The 27,113-nt window shown below is 38.9% G+C and overlaps 1 protein-coding gene across 1 annotated transcript in view; it reads right to left on the reverse strand.

The window, feature by feature from the left end:
* LOC108698938 (polypeptide N-acetylgalactosaminyltransferase-like 6) overlaps nt 1–27,113 on the reverse strand; it is a 547,280-nt gene that overhangs the window by 317,586 nt on the left and 202,581 nt on the right. The window contains exon 4 of the mRNA XM_041589177.1: nt 16,682–16,848. Within this exon, the coding sequence (XP_041445111.1) occupies nt 16,682–16,848 (167 nt within the window). The remainder of the gene's footprint in view (nt 1–16,681; nt 16,849–27,113) is intronic.

Here is a 27,113-nt window from a genome sequence, read left to right on the forward strand (position 1 = left end):
AATCTCAGAAATCAAATTGGATAGACTGGAGATACAGTAAATGTGTTTTCTTATATTTTTCTGTAGAGGTACATAAGAAGAGCAGTTACAGCCTGGGTGTGATCAATGTACCCCTAAACCAAATAGGACGCACCAGAAACTCATTCTTGATGCTACTGTAGCACCTGAATTTGCACTGAATCCTGTTCATAAATATTTAAGAATGATTTTGTACCCCTAAATATAATACACACTATCTTCCAGTTAATGGTCATCCTTAAGTCTGTGGAATCAAAAGTGTAAGCAATTAAAGGATAATTTAAATACAAAAGCAGTGTTAAAGAGATAGACAAATAGATCAAATAGATCCATAGATCTGTATTCTTTGGTAGCCTGCATTTCCTTCATTATTACTTTGCTTTTAATGACTTTTTATTTTAATTTGAAATCAATGTTGTACTATATGATGCCATCTGCTCTTAACTTCACAAAGTGTTCTTTTTTCCAAGTAATATGTTGTAATAAAGAACGCTGAAACATTATCACTGAAATTGCCGTATGTCAATTTAAAACACATACTTGGTTGACTTTGTTTCAGAAATAATGATTTCTGGCAGGTCTTTAATGCAGTACATGGATCTCAGTAAGGACTGTACCATGTACTTGCAGATGGTACATTCCAATTGGTAACCAAAGCAGTCAAGGGAGCACGAAACCTGCTCAAATTAAATACCTCACATAGAAAAAATGTTGCTAGGTCTTAAAGTAGTCTTGAATAGAATTCCAAGTTTGTATATTGCAGAACAACAGATAGTACAAATACAGTAAGGGGCCCATTTACTTAGCTCGAGTGAAGGAAAAGAGGAAAAAAAACTTTGAATTTCGAATGTTTTTTTTGGCTACTTCGACCATCGAATGGGCTACTTCGACCTTCGTCTATGACTACGACTTCAAATTGAACAATTCAAACTAAAAATCATTCGACTATTTGACCATTCGATAGTCGAAGTACTGTAAAAACTGAAAAAACTTAGTAATCAAAGGATTAAATCGTTCGATCGAACGAATAACGCTAAATCCTTCGACTTCGATATTCGAAGTAGAATGATTTCACTTCGACAGTCGAATATCGAGGGTTAATTAACCCTCGATATTCGACCTTAAGTAAATTTGCCCCTATGTTATGCTTTTTAAAAAAATATTGCTTTCATTCATTTAGTTCAACAAATGGCCCATATTCGTTACTAAGGCTAATCTCTAATATCTAAAATCCAGGTTTTTGAAACTCAAATCTTGGTAAAAATTCAAATTTGAACATTGATAAATCAGTCCCTTAAATGTAAATCTATTTCAACACTAGAAAAAATTTTTTTAGTAAAAATTATACATTGTTAGTTAGCAAACAGCTTGACTAGTAAAGATACAATTTTTAACATCAATTTCTTCAAAGCAAATGAAAACCCTAAAATGATTACAAAAAATAATGCTCTGGGGATTAAAATAAATTGCCAATAAATTAGGTTAGCTGCTTCACAGTCAGTGTCTTGGCCAACTTATCTGTTTCCTTTCCTGTCTCTGTTTTTTGAGAATTGATCTGCCAGTGCGAGATGAACATATTGTCCTTACCCTTAATTAAAATCTGATACAATGTCTTGTCTGGTGCCAAATTCCTTCAACTTGTTTTTTTTATTTTTACAAGTACCTAATGTATGTAAATAACAAAGGACATTCATTAAGTTTTACTTAACTTAATAAGCAGAGTTTCCCTGGTTTGACAAAAATAAAGCATGCTGTGAAAAAAAAACATTGTCAAAAAGTAAAAAATAATATTAAGTAAAATTAAATTCTTGCCATTCAAAGGTGCTTGTTTTAGGAGAGTTCATAATATACTCTACACATTTTTTGTAGTGTTATTTAAACATGCTGAGATTGATTTTACTTCAAGTCTACTTGCCAGGGCTAAATCCAGTGTGTGTGTAAAATTAATTAGATGGCTTACATGAGATACAAGCCATTTTATTATAGATTTTTCAGTCAATATAATTGTTTTATTTCTAAGACAAGCATATCCCTAAATGGGTTTTCCATTAATTCAGCAGCTGCACAAATGGATGACAAGGATAGGGAACGTACAAAACTATGACATTTGTCGCTTTGAAGGAAATTAGTGTTGTCGATCACAATCACAGCATAGTTAAAGAAAAACAAAAAAACAAGAAAAAAAATGATGACAATATCTTCCTGCAATATCTCTCTTTTCTTAAAATAAATTACAAGTGCAATTTAAAATAACTGATGCTCCAAAAAACAGCAGTATTTCTAGAAATGTAAATATATAATACAATGCCCTGTGAGTAAATAATATATCTGGGAGAACAGATGGAGCCACTTTTAATAAACCCTCGAATTCGACCCTCGAAGTAAAATATACGAATTCGAAGGATTTAACGCAAATGCTTTGATTCGAACGATTTTAAGTGATCGATCGAAGGATTTTTATTGTTCAAAAAAAGGTTAGAAAAGTGCTGGGGAAGGTCTCCATAGGCTAACATTGCAGCTCGGTAGGTTTTAAGTGGCGAAGTATGAAGTCAAAGTATTTTTTAAAGAGACAGTACTTCGACCATCGAATGGTCCAATAGTCAAACGATTTTTACTTTGAATCGTTGAAAATCATTGGATTCGATCGAATTTGACCCATTCGATGGTCGAAGTACCCAAAAAAATACTTCGAAATTCAAATTTTTTTTCATTGTAATTCTTCACTCGAGCTTAGTAAATCTGCCCCTTAAATTTTTTTAGCATTTTGCATTCTGTTAGTATAGGCCAATTACTTGACTGATTAACAACATAGCCACTTCTGCCATGAGGCAAGGTCTTGTAACTTTAAGTGCAGGATTTCTGGGTTTTAACCTGGAAAATCGCTCCTCTAGTGCAGAAAGCGCTATAACACTCATTTGCACTAGGAATGTGGCCCACCTTTGACCTCCTCCAACGCTAAAGTTTTAAGTGCAGAGCAGGACAGAGCCAACAATTTATGGCATATGATTCTACACCTCTCTATACCTAGCATTCTAGTGTTTTTACTGCCTTATCAATGTATGTTTCTAAAAATGGACCTTATCAGATAACGTAATCAAAATGTTGGCAATTTCCTTTCCTCTGTTTATTTAAATATTCACTGATAACAGCAGAGTTTGATTACTTATTGCTGTATTTATTTTTTATGATTATTCAGGTGCTTGAGGTGTTACGATAAAGTGTTGCATGTTTCTTTGGGCTATACTAACTTGCTGTATTTGTATTCATGTTGTTTCCCTCTACTCTGAGAAAAAGTGATGAGAAAGAGAAACAGCACTTTCTTATAGCAGCCCAAAGGGGTACGTTATTCTCACAGATCACTATAAAAAGGAATAGCAAAGTGTTCTGGTCCTAATCCCTGCTGCAGTGGTCTGAATTATCTACAAGTTTCTTTAAAGAGGTAGCTAAAACTTTGGTCTTCTCAGTGATTTGTAAATGTATATGGCCTTGGGGGGTTAAAGGCATTTATAAAAAGGTATTTGCAGAATTATATGTCCTATAGCTGAACTGATTTTAAATTTAAGTACCTGAGGCTTTGTTCTGTACCATTAACATTTCAGTGGGTCTTTCTTTACTACCAAAGAATGTTAAGCAAGAGCTTAATTACATGCAATCTTACATCCTTGGCATAACATGATTTACCTTTACAGTACTCAGAGTTACTGTAGATAGTCATTATGTTTTAGCAATCACAGAAAGAACAGCAAGACAAGGTGAATAGCTTCATAAATTTTTCATAGCTTTTCTGGGATGCTCTAACAGAGTAGGTTTTGCTAAAAATCACACAGCCCAAAGGTCCGTGTCGATACAGCACATTGCCATTCTTGGCAAAGGTGATTAGATCTTCAGTAATTTTAAAACATTTAAGGTTCTTAAAAGATATGCTGTCACCTTATCTTGTAACACATGTATTTGCACTGACCCAAAATATTAAACTTGAATAACTGTAAATTCCATTGATTATTTTATGGTGTAAGTACTGGTATGGGACCTGTTATCCAGAATGCTCAGGGCCTGGGGTTTTCCGCATAATGGGTCTTTTTGTGTAATTTGGATCTTCATACCTTAGGTCTACTGGAAAATCATGTAAACATTAAATAAACCCAATTGGCTGGTTTTGATCCCAATAAGGATACATTATATCTTAGTTTGGATTAAGTACACAGTACTGTTTTAATATTACAGAGAAAAGGAAATATTTAAAAAAAAATTGGATTATTTGATTACAATGGAGTCTATAGAAGACGGTATTTCCGTAATTTGGAGCTTTCTGGATAATGGGTTTCAGGATAAATGATACCATACGTGTAATAAAAGGTTAATTTAAACAAAGCCATATCAGTTGCCCAGGTCTAGTTATAGCAATCAATCAGATGTTTGTTTCAAACAGGTATCCAGCTAATGCTACCATATGAATGGTTGCTAGACCTAAACTGACTGGTTTGGAAAGTTCTCGGCATATAAACTCTTCCACTAATCCAATCACAATGGCACATTGTAACTCTTTAAAGAGGTGACATCTGAAAATTCACAGAACTGAAGAAGCTGAACTGAACTCAGCAAGTCCAGTTGTTTTTAGATTTACCTATACTAGATATACCATGACCTGGATGAATGAAAATCTTCATAGTCATATTCCTAAGTATTTTGTTCCTGCTATTGCTGGTCCTTTGATTCTTGTTACCTGTTACTGACCTTTAGTTTGCCTCATGATTCTGCTCCTGTTATCTGGTTCTGACCCAGCTTGTCTGACTAAATCCAGCTGCATCCTTATTAGCTCCTTCCCCAGAGAATATATTTGGCACCCTTGCCTGCCCCTATAAGAATTACTGCCTTCTAGTGTGGTAAGTCCTGGTGGCACCCAAGTAGCTGAGGGCCAGCAACAAAAGTCAAAGGTGCCTGTTAAAGGCAGAAGAGCATACCTAGGCAGGAATCCAGTCACTCCCCTGGGGGCTGGGTTTGCCATACGTGACACTTACTATGACAAACAGTAGTTGCAGGTCACAAAACTGCTACATCATTGATCCATTGGGCACCAGTAACTAAAAGGAGAACTAAATTTCAAAAAATGTTGCACCTTATGGTTTGGGATTTTAAACCAGCCCATGGCCACCACAGCCTTCAGAAGTCTAACCTCCAATGTAATAAAAGGCATAACATTTGCCCAGGAGCACTAACCCATATCTACCAATAAGATGTTAGATTTTAAATACAGTAGGTGACTAGTAAATGTTAGCTGCCTGGTTACTGTTCCTGTTCTCCAAATGTGCTCCCACTATGCATGAACGCTTATCTTTTGGGATGGGCAAATTTCGTTTCGCCAAACATTCGCCGCCGCCGAAATGTCACCCATGCCCATTGAAGTCTATGGGCGTCAAAAAATTTTGTCGAGCGCCGAATTTTTTTTGACACGTGTCTTTTTATTTTTACGCACGGCGCCATACAAGTCTATGGGCGTCATTTTTTTGTCGAAACAATGCGAAAAATTTGCCCATCCTTACTTATCTGTAGTGATAGAATAACTTCTGGAATTTAGGGATTCTGTCATGATCTTTCTGCTATAGTTATTACTAAATTACACTGTATAGATTGCACATAATTCATTCTACCATTTAAAATGTTATGCTTGAACCAATAAATGTATTTGTTGTGCTAATATTGGTGTGTAGGCAGCCATTTCAATGCATTTTGCCTGGTCATGTGCTTTAAGAAAGAGCCAGCACTTCACAATGAAACTACAGTACTTTCAGATAAGCTACTGTTTCTCCTACTTAATGTATCTAAAGGACTTGGATTAGCCGGACTTGGATTCTTACTGTTGTTCTCATATCTAGGTGGAAAGGACATTAAATAGAGCAGGGCGGGGGACATTAAATAGAGCAGGGTGGGGGGCATGTCCTGTTACGAATGGATTATGGTGCAGAACTGCAGAGCTCTAGGTAGCTATCCTAAAACAGCCCTGAATCCTCTTTCCATGGCTCCCTCTGGTCTTCTGCTGACACCCCAAACCTCTGCCAATCCTCAGGTGCCAGTGAATAGCAGGAATAAGCACACCACCCTTTGTTGAGCTGTTTGTAGAAAATTGGTTCACTCGAACATTTGGAAGAAAACATTTTCACTGTACATAATTGAATGGGCTCATAGAGTCTCCAGCAAAGCACCTCCATTGGGCTCCCCACCATGGCTAATCATAGCTCACCTACTTAATTACAATGATGGTGATGCATTACTGACGGAAGCCAAGACCCTATGTTCTATACAATTTGAAAACCATGAAGTATCCATCTTCCATGACTTCTCAATGGACGTTCACAACTAGAGACTTAAATTTGCTCAAGTGAAAGAAAAGATGCGGAAATTGCAATTGCCATACTCCATGTCCGTTTCGACCCACCTACGAGTGGTGTAAATTGACAGAGCCTACCTACTTGAGGAGACTCTGTGATGGCTGGAAGTAAACCTCACACCACTTTGCCCTTCCCTATCACCCAGAGAAGCAGTTTCTCCCAGCTCACTGTAAAGGGACAATTAAAGGACACATACTCTGCTTTCCTCATATATAATGTGAGGCAGATAATTAGAGATCAATCCAGAGTTGCTGAAGCAACCGCATAAACGAAGCTGACTACACCACCCACAGCCTTGGAACCAGAAAACTAAGCTTAATTTGTTATGTTTGTTGGTTATGGGAATGAAACCCATTCAAGTTGGGGCAGAGCGGGTGAGGAGGGTCTGTTCTATGTTCAACTGAAACTAGATTATTACTTGACTGCCGTTGACTTTCCTTTATTTCTCACCCTCAAATAATCTCACCTGGTACAACGAAATTGCTGAATCCTCACATTCCAGACTGAATAGGTCCTACACTGTGTGGACATTTTTATGGAAACACTTTTGACTTTACCTCCTGCCACCACCATACTAATTGGAGACTTAAATGCTGTGATGTCTGTACCAATGGATAGGCTATACCCTAACACTAGATCTTCTACTGCCCTAGCTAACTGGGCCTCCACCTTTCATTTTTGGAAAAGAATCTTTGGAGAGAAAAACAACCAGAAGAAAGGAGATTCACATGTTTCTCCGCCTCACATAATACAATGTCACATATTGATCTGGCCTTCGGTTCCCCCAATATCCTGACACAAACTGTCGATATGCCTGGCGTATCAGACCACTCCTCCCTCATGCTACATATAGAAACAAGCCCTCATCCCTATGATAGGATATATAAACTTAATAAATTATGGCTGCAACAAGGTTGATCAAGATATAAAGATATCCCCTTGATTAATTCTATTATGTTAATAATTGATTAAACTAATTAATTACCAATGCTTTAGGAACTAATAAAGATATTAAATAGTAATTCAAACAAAGTATTATGTGAAACTAAGGAATTAACATTCCATAAGATGCTTGATTATTTAACCCTTAAGTTTGTAAACTGTTAGTATAAAAAATTATTCTGATAATCAAACTTACTCTTGTAAGGTGCAACAAGGTGCCATAATCACTCAGGTAAAGGTGGAGATTGCAACCCACATAGCACTTAATAAAGAATCAAGTCAAGAAGAAGTCAACCCACAGGTAATGTGGGGCTCCCTGAAAGCTTACACCCAAGAGCTTTATATTCAACAAATTAAAATATTCAATAGAAATACTCAATGTGAAATCACTAGAATAGAAGAGCAAATCCTTCAAGCTGAATAGGTTTTTAATCGGAATCCCTCTATACAAATTAGACATAATTGGCTCACACTTCAAGTGTCAAAAACCAAACAAGTCAAGAAATTGTAGCTATATAAGAAATCTTATGTTTTTGCAACACTACAAAATGGTAAACTCCTAGCCCTCCTTTCCAGGAATATAATGTCACTGAAAAATATGTACCTGAAATCAGTGACAGCAATGGATCTATAGTAACTAATCTGCTAGAAATCAACAAGGTATTTACATATATATTTATTTATATACATATCTTTACTCCTCCCGGACATCATGTACTGTACACTGCGACTCCTTTAATGAAAACTATGGTGCAAATTTGTAAGATGGCCCTACATTATTTCCCTAGGACAATAATTATTACAGAAGAGTAAGAGAAATAATTAAAAAAAAACTATACAAAAAAGCATGTTTCACAAACATCAAACATTTAGGGGCAGATTTATCAAGGATCGAATTTCAAAGTGTAAAATACTTCAAAATTCGACCATCAAATTAAAATACTTCGAAATTCGACCATTGAATTAAAATACTTCGAATTCGAATATCGAAGTCAAAATAATTTTTACCGAATTTGGCCATTGAACAATTGAAGTAAAATTGTTCGATCGAGCGATTTTTAGTGTACGATTGAACGATTTTACTTCGATGTGTAAAGACTTAGAAAATGGTTGTTGAAGGTCCCCATAGGCTAACATAGCACTTCGGCAGGTTTAATTTGGCGAAGTCGAAGTTTTTTAAAGAGACAGTACTTCGATTATTGAATGGTCGAATATTCAAACTATTTTTACTTTGAATCTAATTCTAAGGAAATTCGAGGTCGTAGTATCTTATTCGATGGTCGGAGTATCCAAAAAATTACTTTGAATTTCGAATTTTTTTACTTCGAAAATTCCCTCTAATTCACTTCGACCCTTGATAAATCAGCCCCTTAGTGAGTTTTCTACATATGGAAAATTGTTTGAATGTGTGTAATGAATAAAAGCTTGTTGGTAGTTTTTTCCTGCAATAGATGTTAAACTGACTTCCCTATTGAAAGCATCTTTTTATTCCTTCTAAAATGTGTGTTCCTGCAATCTCTAGTCTCATTTTTTCTGTGACCTTGATGAAGCAGCAGAGTTTCAGACATGTTTATAGCCATATAAAACAAAGCACTATGTTTAATCTTTTTGCTAATTGCAGAAAAACTGTCTATACAAAAATGGAACTCTATTAAATCCTTTCAAGATGTTAGATGTTAATGACATTTGGTTTTTTTCTTTATTTAATACAATGTGGAACACAAAAAGTGGTTATATTTAGATTGTTCTGACTTTAGAAATCAGATTATTTGGAGACTTTCTTTCCTCATTGGCTCATTTGATTAAAATCTCTCATTTATATTCATAGTTGTTATAACTCAATAATACCTGAAAACATCAGGATGCAGCATGTAGTCTTTTACTGCCTGTTTTAATTTGGTAGTTATGTAGAATGGCAACTTACTCCCAGTCTGGCAAATATGGTAGATAATTAAATCAATACATATTAGAGTCCATTTACAATGCATAAAGCAGTATACAAAAAGGGCACAAGGTTAATTGCATGTGAAGAAAAGTATGATAAAACTGATATTACAGAGACCTGGTGGGAATTTTTATGGTTACACCCTTTTAAGAGAGCAAGAGGGATTAAAAAAGGGAGGGGAGTTTGTCTTTATGTAAAGCCAGAAGTAAAGCCAAACTAGGGATAGCACTGTGGGGTGGGAGTGTGTGGAGGACCTATGGATAAAGATTTCAGCTGGACATAAAAAATTATTATTGGAGTTCGCAACAAACCATTCAGTATAAGTGAGGAGAATTAAGTCAGTCAATTATGGACTATGATTGACTATTTAGTAGCCCCTATGTGGACTGGTAGCCTACAGAGGGCTCTGTTTGGCAGTACACCTGGTTGTAATGCAATTAAAACTTGTCTCCAAGTAAGGAATTCAAAAATATGCACCAGCTTTGAGGCCACTGGGAGCAACATCCCAGGGGTTGGTGATCAACATTTTGCTCACAAGCCAATAATTGAGGACCATGGTTGATCTAGAGTAATAACTGGAGTAATGGGAAAGGCAATTCAAAAAAAACTTACAGATTTTTAAATATGCTAAATGGCAACTTTTAGTTTTAGGTGTTTCAGGAACATTCTAGAAACAATACTATTTTTGATCTGGTAATCTGTACTATACTATAAACTAGTAATACAGAATTCATCTCTAGCATTTGCCTGTAAGTATGTTCCCCTAGTAAGCAAGTAAAGAAATTGCAAAACTAAACCTAAAAAAACCTATATTTAATCAAGTTCGATGAGACAATTAAACGTGTATTAGGTACAAAGATGTCAATAAAGCATACAATTTAGTATATTATATCCAAAATGATTAAATATGTTAAGCAAAAATAGAAATAAGAAGGGACGGCCATTAGTATGAAAGAGATGTAAATTGGTTGATAAGAAAAGGGAAAAAGAACATATTTTGATCGGCAATATTTCCTCTCCACAACCGAGAAACCAGCAAATTTAGGTTTCTCTGTTTACAAACCCAATTCCAATAATTTAACCATTGATTGCTGGCTGACTCAGGAGAAAACTAGAGAGAGAGGCTAGAACATGTGAATGTAAACTAAGGTCCAGGCTTTGTAGACAGGGGTAAGCATGGATTTAAAAGTAGGAGTGAAAAGGGGCTTGGTCTAACAAAAAGTAAACCAAAACCTAGAATATTTTACATCATCTCAAGACTGCAATTTATTTTAAAAATGGGTGGCTTTACGATTGAGTTTAGCTAAAATGTAACTCTGTGTTTGAGCCTCTTAAACCATTGATGTCATTGGTAAAAACCGAGGATAAGGCTATAAGAAAGGCAATTAGTTGAAATGATGAAACTGCAGTAAATGATTGCCAAGACCTGCCAACTCAATTTATCACATTTCACATGGTTTAAAACCCCATTCAATCAAGATAAAAACTACTGTAAAACCATGGCAAAAATATTTATTTTATTAAAAATTAGATTACGCTGTGCAAGTAAATTCAAAGCTTACCATTGTATTGTCACCATCCATGTACTGAAGGAGCAATGAATCACATGCCATTAATTGACATATTCCAGCACAAATTAACACAGCAGCTTTTTTGAATGTAAATGGTCACGGAAGACCTTTAAGACATAATTTATTTAAGTGTTTCATTGTTTAGTAAATTGATAATGGGCACATCAAAGGTTCTCTAGCTCTTTAAACTTCAGTTTTCAAGCTTAGAAGCTACACAGTCATGTCACACAAGCCATGAGCTGGAAAAGGATAATAGGCATTCTAGCTGAACATTATTTGTACACTGCTCTATGAGCATCACCAAGTCATGGTTTGTGCTTCTCAAAATGAAAACGATCTTGCAGTCAACATTCTTGTATTGACTGAAAAACAGTTTTTACAATATTTATATTCAATGTTAGACATATGTATCTTTTCATATTTAATAATAGGTTTCAAAATACTCTATGTAATATACAATAAGTGTATGTGCACATAAGTGACTTGTTTGTGCTGATGATATAGTATTAAATGATACCTGACAGCGTTTTTTCATTATGTCTAATTAAAATCTCCCTAAGAAGACTTACTGCAAATAAAATATATTGCAATGCTGCAATCGTAAATCTGCTAAGCATTGTCATCTGCCTCATACAGTGTAAAGTAGCATAGAAATCATAACTTGTTTATTTTGAGCACTTTTAAACAGTGGTGTAGATATATTTCACCAATGTACAATAAAACACACCTTTAGAACACACTGTTGTCCAAATGTATTACCATTTAAAACCTCTTTACCCCCTTGAGATAATATACTTCAGGTTTTTGGATTAAAAGGCCACAGCTTAAATAGCATTACAAAATTGTAATTAAATATATTACAAGATGATTTCATACTGAAAACATAGAACAAAATACTTTAATTAAGCCCCATTGGAATGCTTACCACATATTAAACACCATACTCAAACTGTACTGGCTACTTTAATGCCAGAAACTAGGGATTCACCAAATCCAGGATTCAGTTCGGGATTCAACCGTGATTCGGCCTTTTTTAGAAGGATTCAGATTCGGCCAAATCCTTTTGCCTGGCCGAACCGAAACTGAATTCTAATTTGCATATGCAAATTAAAGTCGGAGAGGGAAATTGCATGACTTATTGTCACAAAAGAAGGAAGTAAAAAATGTTTCCCCTTCCCACCCCTAATTTGTATATGAAAATTAGGATTCAGATTCGGTTCGGTATTCGGCCGAATTATTCGTGAAGGATTCAGGGGTTCGGCCGATTCCAAAATAGTGTATTTGGTGCGTCCTTACCAGAAACACTATCCAAAGGGGTCAGGTGATCACAAATGCGAATCTTCAGCCTGGGGTTCAGAGTACAGGAAATTTTAAAAAATTTAAAACTATTTTATCTCCTGCGAATCCCCAGTGCTTCCAAACCATTGTGGGGGGTGGTTCGGTGGAATGTCGCCCCCATAAAATTCTGCCGCCCTAGGCCGGGGCCTTTGTGGCCTTTCTACAAATCCAGGCCTGGTCATCACTTCACTGGACCTACAAATGCAAAGAGCATACCTTCTATCTCATCTGCCTTAGATAAACCCAGGGCCTAAGTACCCAACTAACAAGCATTTCCCCTAGCTGGAGTAATATAGTATACAGTGGCAGCAGCCCCGATGCTGCCCCCCCGCTCCGCAATTGCAACTTTTAGCATTTTAGCACTAGCAGAGCCGAACAGGTCCGGACTGGCATTTCAGGTACACAGAGGCCCAATCAGCCCACACAAAGGCCCAAACAGCCCCCACCAGTCCACTAAATACTGACTTTGTATGGCACATTATAGCAGCCCCTCTGGCATTTGCCAGAACTCACAGATTGCCAGTTCGGGCCTGGAGCCGAATTTCCGTGTTAAAAAACAGCTTTTTGCTGCCCCTGGTAACTGGCCAGTCCATGCTGCCTGACTCAAGGTTCTCATCTTGCTTCATGGCGTTAACGGCCCTGAAAGTATACCACCTTGAAATCCTCAAAGCGCCAGTATGCTGTAACCCTTCGCTATTCTAGAGACTGGTGGGAGTGGCTTTCCAATGTTTCTGGCAAAAATGCCACTAGCAAACATCACTTCCAGCACCATATTATTATTATTATTGACACATATTTATAAATAACCAGTGCTGTACAATAAATGGTTGTTTGCACTGAACATACAGCTCATATACAATAAAACTACAACTGATACCTGATACAAGGAGGTAAAGAAAGCCCTACATAGCACAGCTTGTATCACTTTCAGTCCTCTTCCCCACCTCCCGAAGCTTTGCCACTGCCTTTCCTAAGCACATTTTATACACTTTCCTGCATTTTCTACCAGCTGTGGCTTATTTTATACTTTGTAATCATATGCCATTTTTATGTTATTGTTGAATACACATTTCTCGGGAAATGTAAGTCAGCAAAGTCTGCCCCTATTCTCCCAGTATCAGATTATGGGCATGTTATTGCATTTGATACAAAGGGGCAGATTTATCAAGGGTCGAATTTCGAAGATAAAAATACTTCGAAATTCGACCATCGAATTAAAATACTTTGAATATTGAAGTCAAAGTTTTTTTCATCGAATTTGGGTATCCTGCGGTCGAAGAGACAGTACTTCGATTATCGAATGGTCGAATATTCGAACTATTTTACTTCGAATCGAAGTCGTAGTATCCTATTCGATGGTCGAAGTATCCAAAAAATTACTTCGAATTTCGAATTTTTTAACTTCGAAAATTCCCTCGAATTCACTTCGACCCTTGATAAATCTGCCCCAAATTCTATAGCATTCATAGGAAATGACTGATGCCCAGGAATGTGCTACATATTCTGTATCTTGGAATAGGAATGACTTACTAATGATATAGGAAGGCTGCACCATTCCATTTGCAGGCATTTGATCAAAATTCCTACCATCAGCTACAATAACAAAGCAGGTGTAAGGCACTTGTGAGACAGACAGGTTTTATGTCGAAGCAATTCAAATAGTCTTTTATTACAGCATATTTCATTCTGTGAAGCTGATCTGCATCGTTTGCTCGGAGCATAGAACTAGATGTGACCTGTGTTTTATCTCCTCGCAACCGTGGGTGCATATGAGAAAAACCTACATTAATTGTTAAATCAGTTTGTCAACAAGGTTTATATAAGAACACAATTTGATTTAGTAAACCAACTAAATGCTTCCTTAGCAAGATATATAAGGAACTGCTTCAAAGCAGGCAAGGTCCTTGAAAGATCACAAAGATATGTGTAGTCTGTAATGCACTGCAGCAACAGGGCATTTCAATTAACCCCTGGATCAGAAAGGGAATTTGCTTCAGTACAAAAGACAATATACGATCATATTACAGCCCTGTCATTCTCCTGTACTAGTGTCCAATTAGATCCGACTGCTGTGTGTAATAAAGAACGTTAAGGACAAACCCAATAGGTCAGTACTATTGAAAAACCTGCAGGTAGATATATATTTAATAATGTGGAGAGAGAAAAGTCAATATATATCATTTAATAAAAACTGTAATGTAACATGTATAATATTTTGTGGAGTTGAGTTTTTAAGGTCCCTATATCATATACTTTTGCTGATTTTGCAGATTTAAGTATTGATCCTTCAGTTGCTATAAATAGTTACAAAACCATTTTCCATTTTCTGATGCATTCTCAGTCTGGCTGACTTAGCTCTAGATGCCTTATTCTGGAGAAAGGTAGCCATACCTGAGTCAGTTTTAGGACATTATACAGTATGTGGATGACTAAAATGCAGCAATAATACAGACCTCTCTGCAGGGTTAGCTTATTCATTCTCTACAGCCAGACACTGCTTATCCAGAGAGGTGCTTTGTCACCCAAGCAATTAACACCCCCAGCAAGCAACAAAATATATCTCCTTTCATTGCAATTGTAGATGCATTTGGCCGTCAGTATGTCAAGTCACAATAATGTGACATTTGGCACATCAGTACACCAACTGAGACTGAGCTAAATCACATCGCTGACAAAGAAGGGAGCTTTTTGAAGCAAGTAGAAAGGAAGATACAAGTTTTCATAATCAACTTAACTTATGGTATATTTCTTAGCAACTTTTCAACTGGTCTTGGTTTTTTTACAAAAAGGTTTTCAATTATTTGCCATTTTCATGTGCCTCTTTCAAATGGGGGTCATTGAGCCCTGCAGTCAACAACCATTGCCCCATGAGGCTAAACTTTTTTTTTTTTGTATTTCAGAAAGCTTTTATTGATCAATGAAGATAATCAAGTATACAAGTGATACCAGTAATCTTTCAGTTAACATGAACTAAAACGCAAATGATTCAGAGGTCTGTCAAGAGAGACAAGAAGAACGAAAAGGAAAGAAAAAGAGAAAGGAGAGGTACAAAGAGGTAAGTAAATGTTGAAGCATGAGGTATCATTCTTTCTTACATTTATACATTTGGTAATGGAGCAATGTATATTGAGTGGAGGTTTAATATATCAGTCTATCCTAGTCACACTTATAGCCTGTTATGAACATTTAGGTAGGAGACCCAGGGTTGCCAGATGCCTATGAATTTATCCGTTTTCCCCCGAGAGGGATGAGGTGAGTTCTTCCATAATGTAAATATCATTAACACTAGATATCCATTCTTCGAAAGTAGGGGGAGAAATGTCTCCCCAATGTCTAGGTATTAGAATTTTAGCTGCTAATAACAATTGTACCAATAGACTTTGATTAAGTACGAGGCTAAACTTTGATCACAATTTTTATTATTTCTTTTCTGTTCAGCCCCCCTACTATTCATCTTCCAGTCTCTCATTCACACCACTGTCTAGTTGCTGGGGATACTGGACATTAGCTACCAGATAGCTATTGAAATTCCAAACTGGAGAGCTGCTGAACAAAAGTCAAATCAAAAACCATAAACATGAAGACCAATTGCAAACAGTCTCTGAATATCACTATCTACAGAATACAAAAATTTAATTTACAGATGAACTGCCTCTTTAAAGTCAACCATAATTTTCGAGTATTAAACCCATTCAAATTGTTTTCAAGCAGAAACAAAATGGTCACTTATTTAGCAGAGGGCAGTGTGCAAAGTATAAAAAAAAGGCCACCATTTTTTGCATTTTGCATTGTGCTCTTTCTGCAAGGCTGTACATAAGAGTGTCTAGAACTGCCACAACCTCCCACAAATACAACACTAATAATTATTATGCCTTATTAATAAAGCACCAACATATAAAGAGGTTTACAAACATTGATAATATTAATCAGTCAGTACCCCAGTGGAGCTTACAATCTATGGTCCTTATCACACCATGTGGTCAATTTTACCAGAAGCCATTTTAAATGTTTTTGGAGTGTTGAAGGAACCAAGAGTACCCTTAAAAATGCAGGTGGTAGAATAGATAAAAAATACTTGCAAGCTGAAAATCCTAAGACTTTCTTCTCTAATAGGACTTTTTTTCCGTCAGGAGGGAAGTCCACCTTTCATCTGAGAATGGGATAATGATGCTTTCCACATCAAATATTTGTTTAAATCACTGTCTGCTGCAAGTTTATTTATAAAGTATTTGTTGTCTTTCTTTCCACCAACTACAGGGAAATGCTGAATTTTACACAGCACAAATATATCTTTAATTTTGAAATGTGTCAGCAGATAAATGAGCTTCATGAAAATTCAAGATCCCAATCTTAGTATAAAATATCAAATACATCCTTATCATGAAACAAACATGTTTACCAGCACTGCAGTATATTAAATGTAATTTATAAAAGGAGATTATCTCTACGAGCAAACAGTTGCGTGACCGCAAAAGATTCACCTCTGTCACTGAAGTCATCTACCAGGATCATTTCTTCTATGAGACTGTCTGGAGTTCTGTTGATGACACTGTGTATGGTTCTCAGGAGGGAAGTCCACCCTTCATTGTGGAATGGGATAATGATGCTGGTGTTGGGTAGTCTTTCCAAATACATTTTGTGCTTACAGCTGTAAAGGAGAATATACATAATATATAAGCAAGTATTTTAGTCTGTCCATTCCATTAAGAAAAAAGAATACTGTTACACTCAGCAATATGTAATTATTGTATAACTTTACATCAAAATATGAACATAATTTACACTAACATCACAATAGCACTGTATTACAGACAAGGGGTTCACAGCAGCTTTTAGTAAAAAAGGCTTTGCTTAACAAATAACACGGTTAAACTGGCAGCAAAGTTGAGAGGAAGAAAGGATAGACAGATATTAGAGAGCAATTTTCAATAGAACAGGATGACACATAGCTTGTAACATTGCCATTTAGTGATCTCACAGTATAGACAATAAATAATAAAAGGTATAATAAGTTTAATCACTAAGGGGCACATTTACTAAGGGTCGAATTTCGAAGTTAAAAAACTTCGAAATTCGACCATCGAATTTGATACTTCGATAGTCAAAGTATTTTTTCGATTGAAAGCGGCCGATCGATTAAATTGTTTGAATCGAACGTTTCAAACGTTTTTACAAAAAAATACTTTGACTACTCAGAACTTAGCCAAACACTCAGAAAGGTTATAGGAGGTCCCCCATAGGCTAAACAGCAATTCGGCAGGTTTAAGGTGGCGAAGTGTCGAAGTTTTTTAAAGAGACAGTACTTTGATTTTCGAATGGTCGAATTTGTGAAGTATTTTCAATTCAAATATAATTTTGACCTATTCGATGGTCGAAGTACCCAAAAATTACTTCGAAATTTGAAGTTTTGAATTCAAAAATTCACTTTGACCCTTAGTAAATGGGTCCCTAATTGTTGGCTACAAAAATACAATGTAGAGCCTATTTATCAAAATACAAAATGCATTTTTTTATTCGAATAATGCTTTTTTTTGTATATCTGAGCACTTTTCCCATAAAAGATTGTCCGCTCAAAAAAGCTTGTTTCCATAATGTAATTTAATAATTCTAATAATATAATGTAATATAATTCTATGAAGCTTTCCAATATACATTCATTTCAATGTATTTGTAAATGTAATTGTTTGTTTATCATTTTCTGTTCTCTATGTCTGACTGATGACAATGTAACAGGAGTTTGTTCTCCTTTTAATCAAACTTTAATCAGCTGCCCTATTGTTTCAGGAGTCAGAGCCAAAAGCACAGAACATGTAAACAGTGCCAATTACATTTACAAATCACTTTAAAATGATATAAATTGCTTAATATATATTGGAAAGTAACTGAAATGATATTTTATTTTACTGCAAGAAAAGCAGTTTTTGGGTGGCAGAACCCTTTAAAAAATATAAGGCAAAAAAATTCCAACTTCAGGGGGCTGATTCACTAACTTCGAGTGAAGGATTCGAAGTAAAAAAACTTCAAATTTCGAAGTTTTTTTTGGGCTAATTCGACCATCCAATGGGCTACTTCGACCTTCGACTACGACTACGACTTCGAATCGAAGGATTCAAAGTAAAAATCGTTCGACTATTCGACCATTCGATAGTCTAAGTACTGTCTCTTTAAAAAAAACTTTGAGCCCCTAGTTCGGCATCTAAAAGCTACCGAAGTCAATGTTAGCCTATGGGGAAGGAATAATCCTTCGATCGTTCGATCGTACTATCTGCGCTAAATCCTTCAACTTCGATATTCGAAGTCGAAGGATTTTAGTTCCTAGTCGAATATCGAGGGTTAATTAACCCTCGATATTCGACCCATAGTGAATCGGCCCCTAGTTGTATTGTTGGAACAACTCAGCTTTAAAAAAGGACAAAGATGTCTGACTTGGGTATTGTACATAGACGATAGCACAAATGTGGCTTTGTTCAGTGTGAATCATTTTGAATTCTCTACAAATTGTATTTTCCACAGGAAAAAATTAGAAATACTGAAATTAATCAAGTTTTTTAGCAAAACACACCAAAACATCATGAAGGCTATAAATATGTTGAAATGGTATAAGGGACCTCTGCCATTGACTTCTACATGACCTTGGCAGGTTTTATCTGAAGTATTTTCAAATTTGAGCTATTTCCAGCTTTGGGGCATAATAAATCTAGAAAAATTTGAGGTTTTTTTTCCAAAAACCTGAAAAATTTGTTTGTTTGTTTTTTAAAAAAGTTTTTTTTAACCTGGAAATTCGAGTTTTTGACTCTACCCTTGAAAAACTTTTCAGGAAAACACAACTCAACTTTTGATAAATCTGCCCCAAAGTCTACTAAAAATTAATGTAAACATTACATGAACCCAATAGGATTGTTAATTATATCTTAGTTGGGATCAAGTACATGATACTGTTTTATTTTTACAGAGAAAAAAATCTGAATTATTTATTTAAAAAGGAGTCTATGGGAGACGGCCTTCCCGTAATTCAGACCTTTCCGAATTACATGGTTTTCGGATAACAGATCCCATACCTGTTATAATATATTATGGCTATATGAATATATCCTTGTGCTTTACAACAGGAAGCATGTACCGTATATACTCGAGTATAAGCCGAGTTTTTCAGCACCCAAAATGTGCTGAAAAAGTCTACCTCGGCTTATACTGGAGTCATTACCAAAACCGCATCAATTTGTGCCCATGAAAGTTCCTCCTGTGGCCCACACAGCTGCCTAGTTCCTGGCTGTATGCATTAGCTCAGCCGGAAGCTATTTTCGAAGCATTACCGTAATTATTGTTATTGCAGGGGCGTCCAGCACCTGCTGTATATTGGCATGCGATCCAGGGGGCTTTAGGACCTGGGGCGGCAGAGCCTTCATGGAAGAAAAGATCACATGGCCCCTTCCGCATATTCCGGTGCAGACGCAGGTTGATTGTGCCGGTTTTCAGATGCTGTAAATTAACATGCGATCCAGTCTCTCTCGCTGTCTCCCTCCCCCCTGGCTGCTCTTAAGCAAATGGAGAATACGACACTACTTTCTGTGAGTAGAGGCAGCTCCCACACAAGTCAATCTCAGCTCATTTCACTGCTCTCTCCCCTACACATAACGGGCACAACTTCATGTGGCCCCTATACTGAAGAGAGACATCAATGCTACATATACGGTATATATACATATATAATAAAGCAATAGAAGGATCAGTTGGGATGTTTTTCATTTATTTGAATGGTCACGAATAAACAGCATTTCCCTTTAAAGGTAATGGCCTATTGGGAGATTTGTAGCCCCAATCACACATTGATGAGAGGGAGTTGGAAAAAATGCTGTTTATCTGTCACCATTCAAGTAAATGAAAAACATCCCAACTGATCCTTCTATTGCTTTATTATATATATATATATATATATATATATATATATATATATATATATATATATATATATATATATATATATATATATATATATATATATATATATATATATATACTATATATGTGTTAGTGTGGATTCAATCTTGCCCTAATTTAGCAACCATAATATAAATCTCTCTCTCTCTCTCTCTCTCTCGTCCTAGCAGTGACGCTAAGCACTACTGGTTCAGAAACTACCCATTAACACTCAGGGGTTGCTATTTATTATTAAGGAAAATTTTGCACACCTCTCTTACCAGCACCCTAGGCTTATACTCGAGTCAACAAGGTTTCCCAGTTTATGTAGGTAAAATTAGGTACCTCGGCTTATACTTGTCAGGACTGCCAGACGTACCCGACCCAGAAGTATCCGACGGCGCTGTTTACATTCCCGGCGGTCACAGTGAAGATCCAAGATGGCGGGGCCCATGCTGAACACATGGCTGCAGCGTCGCTGTATGATGATGTCATCTCTGGTGCCGGGATCTCATCATAAAAGGGCGTCCAAAACACTGTGACGGCGCCCAAGAATAGGATTTGCTGCCATTAATCCTGGGTTCCTGTTTGTATTTCCTGATTCCTGATTCCAGCTTATTCCAGCCTGTTTCCAGCCTGTTTCCAGCTCCCAGCCTGAATCCTGCTCCCAGTCTGTTTCTAGCTCCTACCTTGGTTCTGACCCCCTGCCTGAACTCTTGATATTTGCATCTGATCTGCCTGCCCTCGTTAACTCCTGCCTGTGACCACTACTACTGATTCTGCTTAACCCTTTGGATACCGCGACCTTGCTCCCTCAAGAGGGCTTCCTCCTTGATCCAGACTACCTCCCTGGAGGGAGCTCCTGGCTCCCTGACATTATTCTTGGGCCATGGATCCCACTGAGGAAGCTCAGCCAGATTTCGGCAGGGCCTTTCGAGATCTGCATACTCGCATGGAGGCGTACGAAGCTCGGCAAAATTATGTCGGACGCACGCTGGAGGCGATTTTGGAAAAGTTATCTATGCTGACGCCGACTACTCCAACGCCGACAACCCCACGCTAGTTGCTGCCGACATGGCTACACAGTCCTCCACTTCTGGATTCCTGCACCGCCTCTCTACAGTGGCGACCCTCAAGCCTGTCGTGGTTTTGTGAATCAGTGCCAGATTCGGTTCGCCCTGCAACCTGCAGAATTTAACTCTGAGCGAGCAAAGGTTGGTTTCGTGATCACTCGTCTGGCAGGGAAAGCGCTCGAATGGGCATCTCCGCACTGGGAGAAGGAGTCTCCTTTAATTGATGATTCCAAAGCCTTCCTTCAAGAATTCCGGACTGTGTTCGATGCTCCCGGTCGGGTGGCGACCGCTGCTTCACGTCTGTTTCAGATCCGCCAAGGAAATCGCAGTGTTGCAGAATATGCCATTGAATTCCGTACTCTCGCTGCAGAGACTTGTTGGAACAATGATGCCTATCATGCTGCCTTCTACAATGGTCTCTCTATCCGCCTCAAAGATGACCTGGTCTCTCGTGAATTACCCACGCAGGTTGAAGACCTCATTGCTTTGTCTGTCAAGGTGGACACCCGTCAGAGAGAACATCAAGCTGATAGGGACCGAGTCAAGAAATTTCAACCCATGTTGGCTCCTCGCTTTCAAAGACCTCTATTACCTCCTACCCCCCAGCAGCCTTCTGTTATTCCTCCGGAGGAACCTATGCAAGTCGGAAGAGCTCGTCTCTCTGAACAGGAGAAACTCCGGAGACGTACGGCTGGACTTTGTCTCTACTGTGGGGGTCAATCAGGTCCGGACTGAGAATTAAAATAGGCCCTGGCATTTCAGGTCCACAGAGGCCCAAACAGCCCCCACCAGCCCACTAAATACTGACTTTCTATGGCACCTTATAGCAGCCCCTCTGGCATTTGCCAGAACCCACAGATTGCCAGTCCGGGCCTGGGGTCAATCTCACTTTGCCAACTCCTGTCCTGTGAAGCCTCAGAGTTCCTCTCTTCAAGGTAACCTTGGAAAGACTCATGTAGGGGGCGTTACTCCCAAGTCACAAGAGAACTCTCACAGGTTTTTTCTGCCTTTACAGATCCGTCTGTCCACTAAGACCATTGTTGGCTCAGCTTTTATTGACTCTGGAGCTGCCGGAAATTTCATGGACGCTCTCTTTGCCAAGCATATGAATGTTCCCCTGTTTCCATTGACTCCTCCACTTCGAGTAACCGCCATTGATGACCGACCCCTTGAATCCGAGTTTATCTCTATGACGACTGGGGAATTGCCTGTGCAGGTTGGGACTTTACACAAAGAAAAGTTATCGTTCCTGATTATTTCCTTTCCTTCTGTTCCAGTCGTCTTGGGGCTTCCCTGGTTACGCCTGCATAACCCTATCATTGATTGGTCCTCGGGGCAGGTTTCCCGTTGGAGTCCATACTGCCAACAGCATTGCCTTCCTGCTGAACCCATCCAGAGGGTGAATATTTCTACGTCAGATTTGAAGACGCTTCCCTCCTTCTACAAGGAATTCTCTGATGTCTTCTGTAAAAAGTCTGCAGAATTTCTCCCTCCTCATCGTCACTACGATTGTCCAGTTGAACTCCTGCCTGGAACCATGCCTCCTAGAGGTCGCACTTATCCTCTCTCCCCAGCAGAGACCGCTTCCATGAAGGAATATATCCAAGAAAATCTCCAGCGGGGGTTTATTCGCCCATCTACTTCTCCTGCAGGGGCTGGATTCTTCTTCGTGGAGAAGAAGGATGGAGGCCTACGTCCTTGTATTGACTACCGGGGTCTTAATAAAATCACCGTTAAGAACCGGTATCCCTTGCCTCTGATCGCAGAACTTTTTGACCAACTGAAGGGGGCTAAAATCTTCACTAAGTTGGATCTCCGTGGGGCGTATAACCTCATCCGCATCCGTGAAGGTGACGAATGGAAGACAGCATTCAACACTCGTGATGGGCACTATGAGTACCTCGTAATGCCCTTTGGTCTCTGCAATGCCCCCGCTGTCTTTCAAGAATTCGTGAACGACATTTTCCGGGATCTCTTGGGAAAGTTTGTGGTCGTGTACCTAGATGACATCCTGATTTTCTCCAAGGACCTTGCAAGCCATCGCTCCCAGGTGAAGGAAGTACTCTCTCGTTTGAGGAAGAACTCTCTCTTTGCCAAACTGGAGAAATGTGTGTTTGAAGTGTCCAAGATTCCTTTTCTGGGCTATATCATCTCCCCAGAGGGTTTCGAGATGGATCCTGTGAAAGTGTCTGCAATCCAAGAGTGGCCCCTACCGCTGAGCACTAAGGCAATCCAGAGATTCATTGGTTTTGCCAATTACTACCGGCAATTCATTAAGGGGTTCTCTTCTCGCATTGCTCCTATCCTGGCCCTCATCCGAAAAGGGGGTAAACCCAGCTTGTGGCCCCCGTCTGCTATTGAAGCCTTTCAATCCCTGAAGGATGCCTTCACTTCCGCTTTGGTTCTCCACCATCCTGATCCGGAGTTACCTTTCTTCATCGAGGTGGATGCTTCTGAATTTGGAGCTGGAGCTATCTTGTCCCAAAGACATCCCTCTGATGGAAAGTTGCACCCATGTGCATATTTCTCTAAGAAGTTCTCTCCTGCCGAACATAATTATGATGTAGGAAATCGAGAACTCCTGTCTGTCAAGCTTGCCTTAGAAGAGTGGCGTCACCTCCTTGAAGGTTCCTTGATCCCAGTCACGATCTACACAGATCATAAGAATCTTGAGTTCATTCAATCTCTCAAGAGGCTGAATCCCAGACAAGCAAGGTGGGCTCTCTTCTTCTCTCGATTTAACTTTGTCTTGACTTATCGCCCTGGCTCCAAGAATCGGAAAGCCGATGCTCTGTCTCGAAGTTTCACTCCGGTGGATCGTACTCCTGAAAGACAAGAGCCAATTATTCCTCCTGTCAAGATCATCGCTTCTTTATACCCTCAATTTGCTGATCAAATTCTGGCTGGTCAATCTTCTGCTCCTCTTGATACTCCCATCGGAATGGCATTCGTACCTCCTGAACTTCGTCTGCCTATCCTGCAACAGACTTATAGCTCCAAGCAAGCGGGACACCCTGGTCCTGCTAAGACTCTAGAACTTTTACGGCGTCTAGTCTGGTGGCTGACTATTCGTAAAGATGTCAAAGACTTTGTTGCTGCTTGTACCGTTTGTGCCACTTCCAAGCCTAGCCATTCTCGCCCTAGCGGGTTACTACAGCCTTTGCCTGTCCCCTCTCGTCCTTGGACGCATTTGGCAATGGACTTCATAGTCGAACTTCCTCCCTCCAGTGGGAACACCGTGATCTGGGTCGTCATAGATCGTTTTAGCAAGATGGCCCACTTCATCCCTTTACGGAAGCTTCCATCTGCAGTGGAGTTGTCACAGTTGTTTATTCAATTCATTTTCCACCTGCATGGCTTCCCGGCGGAGATTGTCTCTGACAGAGGTTCCCAGTTCACGGCGAAGTTTTGGCGTTCCTTATGCAAGGTCTTGGGTATTGCTCTCCAATTCTCCTCTGCCTATCATCCCCAAACGAATGGGGCAGCGGAGCGAGTGAATCAAGCCTTAGAACAATTCCTGAGAAATCATGTCTCCCTCTGCCAAGATGATTGGTCTGACCTTCTCCCGTGGGCGGAATTTGCTCATAACAACGCCTGTCATTCATCCACTGGAAGATCTCCATTCATGTCTGTGTATGGCCAACATCCTCAAGCCTTTCCGCAAGACTTTGTTTTGACTGATGTCCCAGCCGCTGATGACCATGCGGCCCATATGTCCGCTATTTGGGCTGCAACCAAGTCTAATTTGGAGAAGAGTGCTCTTGTGCACAAGACCTTCGCGGATCGGAGACGTAGGTCCTCTCCTCTCTTCAAGGTTGGTGATAAAGTTTGGCTTTCTTCCCGAAACATTCGTCTGAAGGTGCCATCTCCCAAGTTGGGTCCGAAGTTTGTGGGTCCATTTCCCATCTTGGAGATTATCAATCCTGTGGCTGTCAGACTTCAGCTTCCCCCTGAGATGCGAATCCCCAACGTGTTTCATGTCTCCTTGGTGAAACCCGCTACCTCCAACCGCTTTTCTATTGACCAGTCTCCCTCTCCTACTATCTCTGTGGATGGTCAACAAGAATATGAGGTGGAAAAGATCCTTGACTCCAGAATCTCCAGGGGTTCTCTTCAGTACCTCATCAAGTGGAAGGGCTTTGGCCCTGAAGAATGCTCCTGGGAAGGACACTCTGATGTTCATGCTCCTCGTCTTGTGAGGGATTTCCACGCCAGGTTTCCCCAAAAGCCTTGTCCTGGTGGTCCAGAGGCCCCCCGTGGGGGAGGGGGTACTGTCAGGACTGCCAGACGTACCCGACCCAGAAGTATCCGACGGCGCTGTTTACATTCCCGGCGGTCACAGTGAAGATCCAAGATGGCGGGGCCCATGCTGAACACATGGCTGCAGCGTCGCTGTATGATGATGTCATCTCTGGTGCCGGGATCTCATCATAAAAGGGCGCCCAAAACACTGTGACGGCGCCCAAGAATAGGATTTGCTGCCATTAATCCTGGGTTCCTGTTTGTATTTCCTGATTCCTGATTCCAGCTTATTCCAGCCTGTTTCCAGCCTGTTTCCAGCTCCCAGCCTGAATCCTGCTCCCAGTCTGTTTCTAGCTCCTACCTTGGTTCTGACCCCCTGCCTGAACTCTTGATATTTGCATCTGATCTGCCTGCCCTCGTTAACTCCTGCCTGTGACCACTACTACTGATTCTGCTTAACCCTTTGGATACCGCGACCTTGCTCCCTCAAGAGGGCTTCCTCCTTGATCCAGACTACCTCCCTGGAGGGAGCTCCTGGCTCCCTGACAATACTCGGGTCGGCTTATACTCGAGTATATACGGTATTTAAATTTTAGTAGTAAAAATCATGATGATGTCAATTTGTTGGGAGCATGAGTATGTAATGCATGATGCAGGCATTGGTGTCGAAGTGTTGAAAATTTGAAATGTAAGAAAAGTGCTAATATTAAAAAATATAATTGAGTTTGAGTGATCAGCTGGAATATATTAATTAGGATTGTTTGTGCTGTACAAATCAGATGTGATGGGTTGGATAGAGAGTTGAAATGACTTTGCACTTTGGGACACCACACACAAGTGCAAATGAAGGAATTATTTTGCACTTAGCTGGTATAACAATGGAATGATTGTGATGTGTCCCTTTGCCTTTACAAATACAGCATAATACTATGTACTGAAACAGAAATTTTAACTGAGCACGTTTCTCATTGTCTCTATCATCCCCGCTGCTTGAAAAATAGTTATTGGTCAGAACAATTCAAACTCGCAAATTCCTTGTAAAATTACATTTACTTCAAGCCTTAAGGCTACACTTTGCTTTACAGAATGAAAACATACAATGTAATAGTCCTAAATACATGGATGGGGTATATATGCCTCTTATTTACAGCTACTGAAATTGCTCTGATTTTCGTTTTTTTTATTTTTTTTTTCACCGAGATCATCAAGATAAAATACAGAAGAATATCGTTATAGTTTATTAGAATTTTGTAAAGAAACAGACACATTCTTGGAACTCGGCTGAGATTTGAAATGGTCACACAATTCTTGGCTACCAAACACACATTTCTGAATATTCATTGTATTATCTTACATAATTAATCAGACCGAATCTTTCAAATACATTAAAAAAAAAGCAATTTAACAGGCAACCAATCTGTGTGGGTATGAAAGATATTTTTACATTAAAGGGTGACTGCACTTTTTAGAATGTTATTTTATTTGTATTTGTACAGTGGAAATATTAAATCCACCATTTTATATTGTGAGCCTCATTTAGCTTATACAAAAAGTGTAAATAGACATTTAAAACCCTTGTGGAGGCCTATTTAAAGACACATTTTAGTCATATTAGAGCTTTTTTAAATCACTGCAATATGTTCAAGTTAATGAGGAGTTGTATTGAAGGTGTTGGAAGGAT

This window comes from Xenopus laevis, chromosome 1L, assembly GCF_017654675.1.
Source record: "Xenopus laevis strain J_2021 chromosome 1L, Xenopus_laevis_v10.1, whole genome shotgun sequence".
In the NCBI taxonomy this organism is placed as follows: Eukaryota; Metazoa; Chordata; class Amphibia; order Anura; family Pipidae; genus Xenopus; species Xenopus laevis.